Source organism: Ciconia boyciana, chromosome 2 (assembly GCF_034638445.1).
Source record: "Ciconia boyciana chromosome 2, ASM3463844v1, whole genome shotgun sequence".
In the NCBI taxonomy this organism is placed as follows: domain Eukaryota; kingdom Metazoa; phylum Chordata; class Aves; order Ciconiiformes; family Ciconiidae; genus Ciconia; species Ciconia boyciana.
In genome coordinates, this window is record NC_132935.1 from 113530627 (window position 1) to 113546172 (window position 15546).

The following is a 15546-nucleotide window of genomic DNA, read 5'->3' on the forward strand; positions in this document are numbered from 1 at the left end:
AAATGGAAGAAGCCAGGATCTCTCTGCCAAATATTTTGATCTATAAAGGGTTTTAGAATCTCTCAGAATGATAGGCACAATGTAAAATGTGTGGGATTACTATTATTTAATACTCAAAATTTAGAAATGCTTTTATCTAGGAATGCAAGCTCTGCTGTATTTCATTGTTATCTAATGCTTGGAGGAAAAAAAGAAAACAAAAAAACCCCAACATTGTGCTTTTCCTGTTCCCGGAACGCCTTTCATCAAGCCTTGAGTTGCAACAGTTATAAAGTGCACTGTGTGTGCTGGGAAGCTATATTAATCTTCAAACATGAGCTTGCTCCTAGTTCCTGGGAAGCCCTAGCTGTAAAGAAGCATGCTTGACATGTTGTAGCCATGTAACATCAATTTGTAATTTCAAGTCTTTTCTAATGTGAGTGCCATTTGCTCTCTCCTTTATGCTATTTCCATATGTCTGTTGGCTTCACCGTTGCTGTATGTTTTGCATAGGGTCATATTCAGAGAAAAATTTAAGACATGTGGTTTGGCTCAAGGTATTAATTTTTCTCCCCCTCTCTTTTCTTTTGGAATGCAGAAGGAAATAGTACTTGTTGCAAGCCACAGCTATTCAGCTGGAAGTAGAGACAGGAGAGAGAAAATGTCTTTGTTCATACTCCTCCCTCCCTTTTTAAAACCTATCCTGTATTCTTTTCATTGACCATGGACTGCTGTACTGTATCTGTTTGGATAGCAGCTCTTTCTATCCTGAACAGTTGTGCATGAACTTCCTTTGAGTCTGTTTATGAAAGTGTTCCCTAACAATGAAAAACATTTTCTTAGACACTTTATCATGGTAAATTTGAAGAGGCCTTTTTGCTTTCTACAGCTGAATATAGACTTACTAGCCCATTTAAACAGTTCTTTTTAGAACCAGGTGCCCTTACTTCGCTGGGCACTTTTACAATATAGCGTACAATATCAGAGTGCAAACTATCTGTAAAGAAGACAAAAGAAAAAGGAAGACTGATATTTGTGATGGTAGTGTAAGAAGTACCAGCAGTGGCAGGACCACCCATATAAATATCAGCTTTGTCAGAAACTCTAGTAGACAATTTGTAAGGGAGATGCAAAAGCTTATGTAAACATCTGTAAGTTGGGAAGCAGGCTGTCTTTGAAATGAACCCATTTTTTAAAAAGATGCATTTATGCAATGTTCAGAAATCATTTATCTGGATTTGGATATGGTTTTATGTGATTTGGAATCAATTATTTTCTGTCTCTGGTTACAATAGGTTGTTTGAATTCTTATGTTGGACAAATCACACGAAGAAGGTGAGCAGAGTTTGGATTTGGCTCTGCGATGACAGTTGTATTAACATGAGTATATATTGGCTGAAACCAATGGCATGGTATTTTCAGGAGGCATACTTTCTTTTCTTGAGCATATGGGTTTCCATGAAGGTTTGGCTCCCTTCTTCTCTACATGTGAGGCAAAACCAACAGTAAGCTCCATGAGACTGCGGTGATCAAATACCAGATCCAAGGATTCGCATCCTGTGCTCGCTGCTCGTGTGCAGGAGGAGTGCTCTTATGGAGCAAAAGGACTTCCCTCTGTGAGTGCCAATGTGGAGGGAAGAATAAGCTGGATTTCACTATGTCAAAACCAGCCAAATGCCTCTGAGTCTCCCTGTCTTGAAAGTAAGGGAATGCAAAGCTGAATAGATGAAAGGGGAATCCCAGATAAAATGCACAAAGCTCCTGCAACAAAGTGCCCTGTAAAGCTGAAGGCTACCATATAGCTGTCTGGTGCTGTCAGCTCAGCACAGGTACGCTTCATCAAGCCTTTGAACCTTTCTCTCCTTCTGGGTAGAGTTCACTGTTCTCTCATTTTCAGCCCAGTCACCCCAGGTTTAATTCAACATAGGCAAATGGTTTCCCTATGTGGATTTTTTCTTTTTTCCCCCCTCAGGATTTAGGTACGTTTATGTTTGCGATGATAAACAAACATATTTCAGGGAAAAAAACAACAGAAAAGAAAAACTTAAAAAAAAGGAAGTTTATGGTTGTGAAGACCTACGAGGTGTTTCTGAGAGGTCTTTATATGCATATTTATATGCAGAGAGATTTAAACGCGTATTCATGAGTCTAAGCTTTAGCTGTCTGCCCATGGCACAGAGGACTCCTGACTTTGGCCTGTTCTCCATGTCTGCTTTGGAAAGAGCAGCCTGTGGTACTAGACAGTTCTCATGATGTCCCAGTCTTTTTTTTAATGCACACGGGAATACCTCTTCCACTCAGCAACCCACCACCACCCCTTCCTGCCTTTTAGAAACAGTATTTTAAGGCACGTGTTCTCTCCAGCTTACCTTTGAGATGGACACAACATCCTAGCCTGGCTGGAGCCAGATGTGTGCTTTCCGCAGCAGCTTTGCAGCCTTTGCAGAAAGGGTTCCAGTGGGTTATTTGCTGCCTTATTGTTTTCACTGTGTTTCATTTTTCGTTTCGTTGTTTTACCTTTCCATCTGTTACTGTAACAATCCCTTTATAGATTTTCTTGTCTTTATGGTGCAGTCTGGCAGATAGAAACACACACTTGGGTAAAGGAACAGAACAATACAGAATAGCAATAAAATACAGTTAATTTCCCAGGGATAGAGACAAGCAGGTAGCAAGGATACCTCAGGTTTGTATTTTTTCAAGAACTTCCAAGGTTTTTCTTAGTATATGTAAATAAATAAATATGTAAGAAGGCATGCATATACATATATGTACAGATGTATAGGAGAATGGTGTCTTTACTGCAAGTCCCCTCAAGCATGATGGCACTTGAATGGACAAGTCAGCCAGCAGTGCAGTGTGGTTTGAAACACCAGGAATATTCTGGGTGATAATACAGAAATAAAATAGCATTTTTTGATAAGCCTATGCCTTCCATGGTGCTGTGGTTTGTGATACAAGTGCATAATATTCATTTAGTGCTCATAAGCAAGAAGAAATTAAAAGTTTGCAGTTATGTATTTCTAACCAGATTTTGCTAAAGTATGTTTCTTGTCTGAGTCCCAGTGCAGCAGAGTGTGCCTATTCTGCAAAGGGCTTCAGCACAGTATGAACTTTAAGTATTTGCAAAATTCCTACTCAGTTAACTTCTTAACTTGTTGCCTACACGCTTTACTGAAATAGGGCATTTTAAAAGCACTGAAAAAAAAAAAATTCTGATTCTTTTCAATTTGTTCACTAAGACTATCAGAATATAGCAAGCGTTTGGCACAGGTGGAAGATGAACTGGTAGATGCCTTTGTCCATGCAGGTTCAACATTTCAGAAATCAGTGGTAGGGTGAAGATCTCTTTTTTACAGAAGGGCAGTTACATTGTGTAAAACCTGATTGACATGTGAGCTACGTACAGCTAAATGGTGAGCTACGCTGCCTCCCGGGCTTCCCCGCTTTCAGATCCTGCAAGCACAGTGTGAAATGTAAAAGATAAATATGATACTAAAACTCCTCATACATCGTCAAGGCAACTGTGTTTTTCACGGCCTTTCCCTGGCGTTTCGTCGGAGTCTGAAAACAAGCCCGTAATCCACTCCATATTTTATGATCGTTGCATGTGCTTTCTCTGAACTAGACAGCTGCCACCCTCCACTGCCCTCTCTGGGATGCTTTCCCATCCCACCCCACCCTTATCTTCTGCATCAGTCGCTCTTATCACTCGTGTCTTCTCTATCGGTTGGGACTGTGGGAGGTGCGCTGGGCTGGGGACTGCCTTGTGCTCCCGAACATGTTGGCTGTCCTACAGGGGCTGTGCTGCTGGAGTGGATGGGACAAGGAGTTCAAGGTTCGCTCAAGATTGGCTTTCAGAGACTGTGCGATGGCCAGTGGGTCAACCAGCAGGCAGCGGCTTATCTTTAGTAACATCACCCTCTGCCTCTAACCTCTGCCCTGGGATGGCTTGCTTCCCTGGCCTCCCACCACTTACTGTACTGGCTTCTTGCTGACAATCCCGACGTGTGATGTACACTGACTGTCTGCTCAGTTTACTTTGATTGGGGTTTGGCTTGGGTTTTTTGTTGTTGGTTGCTTCTTCACCAAAACTCATTGCAGTGGGTGCATGTTAATGCAGGCAGATTTTGAGGGCTTGAGAGGGATAAGGACATTAACATGTGCAACATCCCTGCTCCTCTCCAAACCACAAAGCCATGAACAGGGTTTTTGTTATGCTTGTACGTTGATTCCAGACTGCTAGAAGAAACCAGATAGATTAGAAGCTGTTGTTGCTCTCTATCCTTATAGCTTGAGCTGTGACTGCAAAAGCTACAGCCAAGCTATTCTAGCCAGTGTGCTTCAAACCTGAAATGTGGTGCTCTTGCTGTAGAGGTGATGTATGATTTGATCTCTGCAGTTATTCCTGGCTCTGTCTTTTGGCAGCATGAAGGACATACAGATCTATTGTGCTGGAGGTTGTGTTATGTTAACTTTTACTCTCCGAGTAGTGGAAAGAAGGCACCACCTCATTTTGCATCCAGGGACTGCTTGAAAGGTCTCTTCGCTAAAGTTGGCAATACTTAAAATGTTAGGATGTTTTTTTCTTTTAGAGTCAGAAAGGAAAATAACATTAGTGCCTTATCATCTAAGAAATACTCATCTGACTTGGGTCTGCAAGATGGATGCTAACCATAGCCTCCATGAGAAATGGAGTGCCACATCAGATCATCTTTCCAAGCTGGCTCAGAAATATGAGGAAGGCACAAGATTTGTGTTTGATCTCTCTGTCTGGTATTTCCCTTACACTCAGCTTGGCTATGAGGGAAACTCTGCTGCTTAGGAAACTTTCTCTGTTCAGCAAGATGTCTTTAAAAGTCTGACAAAGGCTTTGTGCTGATGTCTGAAACGCCTAAATTTTTCTTTTTCTCGGGTGAAGAACTGGTCCATGTTCGAGAGCTATTTTGAGCATTGTGATACTAGTTATGGGAATATGTTTGAATAATGCTATCTATGTATAGCTTCGTTCCTGTCCATTTGTTATGTTTTCCTGTCTCGTCATCAAATGCCTGATAATATCTCATCAATAGAAAAAAAGCAGTGTGTGTAAATCAGCTGTGTTCAGATTCCTCCTCCAGAAAAGCTGTGGTCTTAACCAGCGTTAGCCTGTGAAACTGAGGTGAAGGATCTTTGAGTACTTCTTTATGGGAACACCGTGACAAAATATAGCCCTACTCACCTGCTTTCTGTCATCTGTGCCTGTAATTTTTGTGGGTGTTTGCCGAGGCTGCATATGCTTACGGAAACAGAGAAATGTTAATTAGTGGGATCTCGGGAGGCTGTCCTGTCCCATTTCCCACTCGAAACAGGGCTGTTGCCTGCACTGACTCAGGATCCCCCTGGCTTTGTCTGAGGCTTGGAAACCTGTAAGGATGGAGAACCCAGAGCCTCTTTGGCCCCTGTCCCAGCGCTACCATCACCTCCCTGTTGCAGCTTTTTCCTGAATGCCCACCTTCATATGGGTTGTATGGTATCACGTTCCCTTTGCCATCTCATAAATGACGCTGTTTGAATGGTGTCACCAGTGAGTGGAGGTATTTCATGGGTCTTCCATGGGCCTCTTAAAGGTGAGTATCTTGGGGTTGCATAATTGTATCTGACTAAATCCTGGATTTTCACCCACTTTTAACTACCTTTTTTGTTTGTTTGTTTAAAAGATTGATTTAACAATTCATATCTATGAAAGGGTTTTGACATTTTTAAGCAAAGATGATGAAAGTGGTTTGTGAAGGAGGGAGGAAAGCTCGCTACTTTGCCTTCCAAAACAAACCAAACAAAGCCAGACAAAGCAAACTTATTACCTTTTAAAAAATCCCTGCTGCCTCTCTGCATTTGCTGGATCTTAAATTGCAAAATTTAACATAGAAATAGCCCTCACTGAGAAGAACTGTTTTTGAGTTTTCCACTGAGGAACTGGTTTTGATTGAAATAAGAGACTGGAAATTCACATAGTGTATACGAGCAGTATAATTTGCTCCCATTTTCTTCTTAAGGCAGATGGTTAAGGAAAGCTCTTTGTAGGATGTATTTCCCTGCCATACATGCTATACAAAAAGAGAGAAGAGAACAGCAGGGGACTGCTCTCTGCGTTCCCAGAAGAACCCATGACTGCACGCGCCCTTCCCTCTTTCACACAATGTGTCTTGTGAAGCACAGCAGGGACGATTTGTATTCAATAGGAATATATGCAAGTTGTCCCATTTTTTGTGAAAAAAAGTTAATAAGCTCAGCATACATGAGTGTTTCATGTGAAGCATCAGGGTATTTGGCAGGGACGGGAACACGATGAGTAAGACAAATCATGCAAGATGTCATGGCAATCCCTGCCAATCCAAGGAACGCAGTTTTTTATGCAAACCTTTGTGCACCTTTAGTGGCCCAGCACCAGAACAAGCTTGGTGTCTGGAGGGGGGGGGGGGGGGGGGGCGGGGGTTGGCAGGGTAAGAGTTATTTTGGAGTGGAAGCTGATATCCTTTGGATCCAACGCATGGCTACTCAAATTCCACTTGAAAGCTTTAAATCCCTTGAGAAAAATAGATGGAAAGCATGAAGCTAAGGACACATTTCATACTTGTTTGACAGATGAAATATGATCAGTGAGGCCACCATGCAATGTGTTTAATAAGATGAGTACAAGAGAAAACAATACAACTTCCAATCATAAAAAGATCTTTTTCTAATTGCTTTGTAGGTGGTCTTTGAGGCTTTGCACAATCTGGAGCCTCGTGGGTATGTTGTTGGATGGATCATTGCCATCAGTTTGCTGGTGGGAATTCTCATCTTCCTGTTGCTGGCTGTGCTCTTATGGAAGGTAAGGTAACAGATGCAACAAAAACACGAAGACTAGTCCCAGGAAAAAAAGCTTAAATTCATCCTTGCATTTAACATCCATTTGCTTTAGGAACTAAATAATTGTCTAGTCCATTACAGAAGCCATTGGCCACAAAAAATGTTTTCATATCCAGGCTTTTGTGAGGGACAGGGAGGGACTCATGATGTAGAGCAGAAGTGGAAAAGTGGATTTTTTTATTATTATTATTTTTTTTTTTAGGGCCTGGTTGTTAAAAGTTGAAACCTCTGATACCGTTTCAGAACAAAGGAGGATCCCTCTTAGAAAGCTGCTGTTATCTCACACTTAGATACTTGGTACACCTCTGTGGTTTTCTGATGACTGAGGCTGACTGATTTCAGCAGGGTTTCCTGAAAATCAGGTCAATTTTGCTTGGCCAGCTAAAAGATTGGGTGCATGCCTAGTAAAACCAGTCAGTAGCTACTGTTTTCAAGAGGTAAATGCCTGGGGGAGAGGAGTATCCAGCAATAAATTCTTCAGATCCCTCAAAGAAAGAGTTCCAGATGAATAAAATGCATTACCAGAGCAAGAAGCACTGGGACATGTTAAAAGCCAGCTTTCACACCATCTCTGATAAGATACAATTCTTGTACCCAGGCACTGTTGCATGGTAAAACTGGGCTGATGCTGACACATAGCAGCAGCCATCTGGTGTGGTAAATATGAAGGGTAAGGAGCTTCAAGTGTTTTCATTCCTCAGTTCCCTGTTACCAATCCATAAATTTAAAAGGCCATGGTCAAGGTCAGGGACTGTCTTTGAGAGAAGTAAATCTCAAATGCACACATGGGAACAAGTCCAACCTTATTTTGCTTCCCGTGGCGCAGGTCCAGCAGCCTGATTCGCGCTGTTTAGCAGCATGTGCGCTGCAGGCTCTGCTCGCCGGCTGTGCCGGGACTGGAGGTTGCAGCCCCGATGTGCTGCGAAAGGACATATCGCTGCAGGTCGTGAGGCTGTAAAATGGATTTACAAACCTGGGCCAAAAACTGGCCATGCAATTCCTTTTATAGATTATACAGATGTGTGTATAGCTGTGTTATAGATTAGACATCTACCCCATAGATTATATACATTTTATATGGGTGTTAGATTTAAAGTATTTTTATAGTCAGTTTTGAAGATTTGTAAGCATGTATTGGCCAGGTCAAAATTGGCTGTGCTTTCTGTTTGGAAAACAATGTTTGACCACAGTCTAGAATATCTTGTAACTTCTGTTTTTCTGGCATGTGGGAAATGCTTTTGCTTTCTGTGGCAGAAAGAGTGAAAAAAAAAAAAAAAGGTCTGTGCAATTAAGATGGCAGAATAACCATGAGAATGGAAAAATATGAGATTGGAAGAGGCCCAGGGTTTATGTCCCAATGACACACAGTTTTGGAAAAGGAGTTACTGCTGCTGATACCTATATGACTGATTTAATATGGCTCGCTTCCTGAAGGTAAAAAGGCACTAGATTAACTGTTTGAAAATGTGCAAGATAAGAGGAATAGCACCTTTCACTGTGAGTCTTCATGAGAATCTGACACAAGTTCAATTCTTGGTCTCTACTAGAATTAATACAGTCCTTTGCTTCCTGGCTTAATCTTGAGACTTGAGCTCTTTTAAATTTTACAGGGATCATTCAAGTGCACATGAAGAAGCTGCCATTTTTGCAGCTGCCATTTTATTTCCCTGAGGAAATTCTGAGTGACAGCAACAAATAATTATAAATAACACCAGGCTTATATAGCCCTTTCTGCATGCAGATGTTAAAGTGCTGACGCAAAGCAAGGTGAGATGCCTTGCTCAGAATCCTGTGGCAGAGATGGCAGTGAAAGCCAGGCTTTGTCAGCAGCACTCCAGTGCTTTATCCCCGGAGTTGCATGATTACTAAAGGAACCAATAACTTAAGGTTCTGTTTTACAGAAAAGTGATTAAAAGTGTGTAGCTGCTTGTATCAGCCAGTATTTTCATTTAAGTCTTAGTTTGGAACATAAATATACATAAGCAATACTTTGCACTCACTAGTTGCTATATTTATTAAAGTTACTGGCAATATTAAAGTTGTCTGAGATAAAACTGACATGGGAAAGTAGCAGTCCTACAGAGGAATCTCAATTGTCTGATTGTAAATATTTGTTAGACAAAGTTGGCCCAGTATATCCTACAGTCATTCCTAAATTTTGTGTGTGAAGAAGTAAAAAAAAACCCTTATATTAGAAGTGTTTTAGTCTTTAACTGTGGAATGAAAGAACAGATATGAATTAGATGGAGTTTTGGACCTCTTAGAACCACTAGTGAGAACTAGAAATGACCCACATTTTTAGGACTAAAGTATGAACTAAATTATGTTTTTATTAAGAAATTAATTAGAGCTAAACTGTGGTCCTGGAAGGCAGCTGTTCACACAAAACAGAGCAGGAGCTGGAGCAAACTCATTATAAGGGAACTGAGCACTGGCAGCAGTGCAAGACTTGCTGGCTGCAACTGTGTCTCAGGCCTGTGTGGAAAGTACATTCTCACTGTGTGCACAACTGTGCCGTGAGTGGTGCGACACAACGGAAAAATCCTTGAACACACCGGTATTTTGCAGATGGAGTAAGCTGCTCCTTAAAGTTGCAGAAAAATACTAGAATACACGTAAATATTTCACATTACACACTGCTAGAATTAATGGTGTTAGCAGGAGTGAGATCTCAGGGATATTCCAGCCCAAAATCCTATTTGCATCAGAATAAGGTTACTGTGCATACAATAAAATGTATTTCATTTTATTTCATTATTTGTAGACCTAAAATTGCACAGTTTAGGGGGTCCATGTCAATGGAAGTGATGTTAAATGCCTGGTTGTTTCGCTTCAAATAAAAGCTTATTTATTCACATGCAAGACCACAGCCATGTTTATACACAAATAACAAGGCTTTTAGTGTGAGCTTGATCAGTTTTTGACTGGCTTTGCTTTTCTGTTTATTCTAGTATTTCATGTAGACACCATGGTTCCTCTGGTTTGTGTGTACAGATTCAGAGGGGTGAGCAGCTGACTTCCACGAGATGCCATGCGTAAGGCAGACGGGCAAGAGTTGCCCCATTTTTGCCTATTTTGTTGGATAGCCCAGTTTTACCCTGACACTTGTGGCCATTTGTATCTTGTTCATCCACTCTGGATGCCTTTGTGCAGGCATACATGGGGATGTGCTCCCACTCTAGCTGGTTCATCTGCAGCGCAGCTCACTCTCCCCACTCGCGCCTCGCCTGTGGTCTCCCATGTGCAAGAGGAGCAGGGGGGGCTCTTGTGCTGTTGCCCACAGCAATACATCTTGCTTTTTACTGCGGAGATTGGCCTGCACCTCTTTGGTGGCCTCCAGATGCTTGTGGAGAGTGGAGCAGGGGAGGAGGTCGCTTTGCTTCAGGCCAACTACCCACATGCTAGACAAGCCCGTGGTTTCACAAGCACTGGCAACAGTTCGGGAGGGAAAGGCAGTCATGGCTGGATTATTGTGGGGAGCACTGTCCCACGCATGCTTCCCTCAGCTGTCAGAGCTGCAGCCATGCGCAGGGACAAGGTCCCCTTTGGGCATAGTGGATTTATGCACACATAAACCAGGGGAGAATTGGCATACACCATGCAAATGAAAAACTGAAGCGTGATATATTATAACACCATAAATATTCTATTAATCATAGTAGTGCTTTACAGTGCTGTGGATTGAAGTTTCTGCATTTGAACTGGCTTGAGCTGTGGAGTGAATTATTCAATCCATATCATTTTAGATAAAATGCACAGAAAGAAAAAAGGTGATTTGTGCACAGAGGATGTCAAAGAGGGGATATGTAAGCAAGTACCGGACTGGACATTTGGGCAGCTGAGTGATCTGTGGAGCCAGTTGTGGAAGTGATTTGCAAAACAAAGATTTTTATATTCATTGCAATAACATTATTTTGTTTCTTTGTGGCATGTTTAACACAGGAGCTGGACTTTTATCTAAACTTATTTATCTAGACATTAAATTGCTTTCTGAACTGAGCCTGCCTGTGTGGTATCCAAGCACTGACTTGTTTAAAATGAGGTTTCTAGCACTGTTTTATAGCTTTTTGGATTCCTGGGGCAAAGAATTGATCTCTGGGTGTCCCTTATGTAATAAGACACTCTTCTGCTCCAAATCCTGGATTTTTGACAGGATTGTAGAGAAGAGAAGGACAAGCAGAATAGCACCCACATATGTTGTTTTTTGATTAGCCAGAGGGCTCCTGCTCTTCAGTGCATGCTAGACACAATGTTTTTTGCCCTTTGTCTTAAAATGAGAATTGGAAGACCTTTTATTGTTTTTAGGAGAAATACTGTGGAGACACTGAGCTGAGTTAGTGCAGGCTTTGAACTGGCATTTTCCAATGGGGAGCATGAATCCTACCAAGTGCTGGACTTGCAGAATCCTCATTTAAGCAGAGCCTGTATCATAGAATCATAGAATTCTTTGGATTGGAAGGGACCTTTACAGGTCATCTAGTCCAACGCCCCTGCAAGAGCAGGGACATCTTTAACTAGATCAGGTTGCTCAGAGCCCCATCCAACCTGACCTTGAACATTTCCAGGGATGGGGCCTCCACTACCTCTCTGGGCAACCTGTTCCAGTGGTTCACCACCCTCATTGTAAAAAATTTCTTTTTTAAATCCAGTCTAAATCTGCCCTCCCTTAGTTTAAAACCATTACTCCTCATCTTGTCACAACAGGCCTTGCTAAAAAGTCTGTCCCCGTCTTTCCTATAGGCCCCCTTTAAGTACTGGAAGGCTGCTATAAGGTCTCCCCACAATGTATGTGTGGATGCAGCTGTTTGCTAGCACTGCTTTAAGGGATAAACTTTGAAATATAAAGCTTTCATTATGAAATATGAAGTTCTTTAAAAAAAGCCAGACAAACCCAAGCAGGTTTTTCAAAGTTGCGTTTGGGCTTCTTGCTTGGAGAAGCCTTATGACTTTTTTTCTGTGACTGCACAAGTGTCTTTGAAAGAACGCTTGTATTTCCCTACATGCAGTAGTTGCCATTGCCTCATATATTGTTTCAGCATTCAGAAAATATCTGGAGCTAACCAAGGCTAAAGCTAACTTGAAATTCACCTATGTAGCAGAAACCACTGGTTTCCCCTCTTTGGAAGGAGACACTTTCCCTTACTTAGGGCCTCAGACATTAAGTCTTTTTACAATGGGCCAAAACATACAGATCACCATTTTCCAGCAGAGGGAAAAAAAAAAAAAACAACAAACCCTCTGCACTTATTCTTTGCCAGTGGTTGCTCAGTATCCTGTGTTACAAGCCCAAAAAACATTTTCTCTCCCTTTTATCTGCAGCTCAGATGGCAGAGGCTAACTACCATTTCCTGGCCAGTCCTTGTACCAACCCCCTCTCCCGATGTCCAGGTTTTGGAGTAGTAGCTCTGCAATGAGATAAAACTGCCTTCCCCCCCCCTCCTTTCCCCTGAGGAGCATAGGCACATGCAGCTATGGCACGAAACCTCTCTGGATTTCAGCGTAGGGGAGAAGTCTGGCTTCTTTCTCTCTCTCTCTCTCCCCCCTCTCTATGTATCTATGCATAATCTATTTATATATATAATCTTTCCAGGAAGAACACTTTTAAATTAAAAAACTCTCCCAGGTGGATGTAACCCGCCCATTATCACAGCTGTATGGCTTCAAATGTTGGTTTTAGACATGGGGACAGAGAAACCTGTTGAAACTGAGTGGCGTTTCATATCTTGGAAAATTGTTGTGCCTATTCAGAGTTCACATGCTTCTTCCTTTCTGTACGTATAACTCCAAGAATAATTAAGAATCATAATTGATGTTCAGATAAACAAGGCAGCTGGCTCAACTTGCTGTGAGAGCACTTACTAGGGGCTAGTGATGGGAAGGGTGGATTTCACGGCTCACAAAGGTCTTCCCTGTAGAGATGTAGGTGGATGCACCAGCTGCCTTGGAACTTGTTAAGAGAAGTCTTACTTCTCCTTTTTCTTTCTGGTTTTTTTCTTCACTGCCGTCTCTCCTCAGTTTAAAACCATGTCAACACTAGTTTCTCACACTTTCTTCCAAGTTCCTGCCCAGCTTTGCCCTCTCATTTTTCAGCTTGTCTCACTTATAAAAGTATGATCCCTACTTGTAGGAACTACATAGCCCATACCTGTCCTCTCTGTCCATCAAAACTGCAAAAACTGTGACTTCATATGTGTTCTCTAAAATCCCTCTTTCTATAGTCCTCAAATCATTGCATTCTATAGAGTTTTTCTGATAAACTTTCCATTTTGTTTCTTTTGTTACCCATTTATCTAGTTGCTTCAAGTAAGTTGTTACTTGCTATCTCATATGTAGGCTTCTCAGGGGTAATACTTTTTTGACACAGATTCTAGGTTCAGTAGGCCTAGAATTAAGCGATTTCAATATTATTGTGTTATAAATAATAAAAATGCAGTCAGGTGATAATTAACTTCTATGATTCAAAACCAAACCTGTATTATCTCCCAAACATGGATAGATCTTCATTATGTATAGCAGCTAGGAAACCTTGAGGACGAAATGGGGCAGTGGAAGTGGTTGGTTGTCTGTATAAATAATGACATTTTTGCCAGGCAGAAGTTAGGTGAATCATTTGAAGTCTGCTTATTTTCTTAAAGAACAATGAAAACTATGTTTTGTTATGTTTCCCTTTCCTGGACCAAAGCTAGCATCACAAAATGTTTGTAGACCCTTGGCTTCCTGAGAGCAAAAGGGTTTGTATTCCTGCAACAGTGACTCAAATGTTGGGTTTTCTACAGTAGATTGGGTGATTTGTTGTGCTTTTTGAATTCTGACTGAATGTTACAGGAAGATTAAGTTTGGGCATCTTTTATTTGTTCTTACACAAGTAAATATTTAATGCTGCTGTTGTAGCCAAAACACTGTGTTCTGCAGTGAGTTTGCTGGCTGCCATGTAATATTTGTTCACCACTCTCAAGAGCAAGGTTGGCAACATTTCAGTGGTGGTGTGTGTCCAGTACTTGTGAAATGCCTTTGTTATCTTTCTGGATAAAATGAGCTATGTAAATGTACAACAATAATGTTGTGGATGAGTGTTCTCTCTGGTCTCGGTGTCCTCCAAATGGGAGCTGTGCATGCCAGGGAACTTTGGGAACGTCACAGCCATTGCTGCTATGTCTCTCTCATCCTGGCACCATGTGAACAAATTGAATCCACTGGCAAGAGAGAGGTCGGGTTGTGGTTCAGAACGTCTTTCTGAAAAGAAGAAAGATACCCATCATTTTCAGGAGCCCAAACCAGAAAAAGAATACGTGTGTAGACTGAAAAATTGCAAATAAGTACCTAAGGTTCCAAGGTTCCCCACTGCCGGAACATAACGTGTGTATTTATTGGAAGTCGTTAGCATCCCTCAGAGCCAAATGCCAATAACAGAGAAAATGTGACTTGCATAGTCTGAATTCTCTCTTTAGGCTTGGTGTCACAGTGAGAAATGCTGTATTATGACTTATACCAGCCATAGCCATTTCGTTCTGGTTTGGCTAAACCCATGAAAGTAACTTATTCTGATAATTATGGGCATAGTACAACTTTCATTCAAATATTTTTGGCAGGTCAAATATATCACAATATGATTGTAAAGCTACTTTTTATTGATTCCAGAAATAGTCTTTAATGTTTAGTCTCTGGTTTTCAAACAAAGCCAGAAGTATTTCAGTAGTTTTTCTTTTTTTCTTTGGAAAGGAAATGGAAAATATGGATTGAGATATGTCTTAAATTAATTGCACTTACAGGAATGATATATCTAATTACTGTCCTGTTCCCTGCTGAGATTTAAGAAATCAGTAGATAGTAATTTGTCTAGACATATCTGCAGTAGACATTGTGTTCTTTCTAATTTTGAGACTGATAATCAGAGATGAACTTTGAATGATGGCTGTGTTCATTCTATGACTTTTTAAAAAATAAACTACTTAGTAAAATTTTGCAATAGGAAAACGTCTTTAAACTATTTGGAAGTGTTTATAAGTTTTAATGCTGGCTAATTTGCTTTTTGATTACACTTATAAGTATACTGGTAACATCTGTTGTGCAAGTTACTGTACACAGTTACCATCCTGCAAGAAGTTCATGCTTTCATTAAACTCAAGTTACCAGACCTCAGCACTGAAAGATCTTTAAAAGTCTAGTCACTGGGATTCTCTTTGTTTCTAAAGTACAGTAAGTACTAAGTCCTTAACAAAATATATTATGTATGTACAAATGAATCAAACGCTAGGTGAATGAGTCTTGTCTGAGGCAAACTAGATCTTACCTACATGGTGAAGATCTAGGTAGACAAGGGTAGACACCAGCTTTATTCACTGCATTAGCAAGTAGGTCCATTGAAGCCAAGTGAACAACTCCTGGGAGAAAAGTTGCATGAGAATTGGTTAGAGGAACAAATTATTGATGACTGGGCTTCGTGTTTAGAGTAGGGTGGCACTCTAGCATCCGTGACAACGGCAAGGCATGTTATATTAAAAAAACCAAAGTACTAAATTAGATTGTACCAGTGTCCATCTCTGTGTGCAGTTATCTCTTTCACACACCTAAATGTATCTTTTCCATGCATACTGCTAGTCTGAATTGTGTATCTATTTTGAGGTACCTAGCCTGAGTGACTGTTTTTTGAAAATTTGGCCTTTGAGATAGACATAA

The 15546-nt window shown here is 41.0% G+C and overlaps 1 protein-coding gene across 2 annotated transcripts in view; it reads left to right on the forward strand.

The window, feature by feature from the left end:
- ITGA9 (integrin subunit alpha 9) overlaps nucleotides 1-15546 on the forward strand; it is a 226437-nt gene that overhangs the window by 198462 nt on the left and 12429 nt on the right. The window contains exons 27-28 of one of the 2 annotated variants that reach the window (XM_072853607.1): nucleotides 6713-6832; nucleotides 7073-7178. In XM_072853607.1, the coding sequence (XP_072709708.1) occupies nucleotides 6713-6832; nucleotides 7073-7093 (141 nt within the window). In that variant the 3' untranslated portion in view covers nucleotides 7094-7178. Of the gene's footprint in view, nucleotides 1-6712; nucleotides 6833-7072; nucleotides 7179-15546 lie in introns of those variants that run through there. The other variant, XM_072853606.1, reaches the window with a different exon arrangement.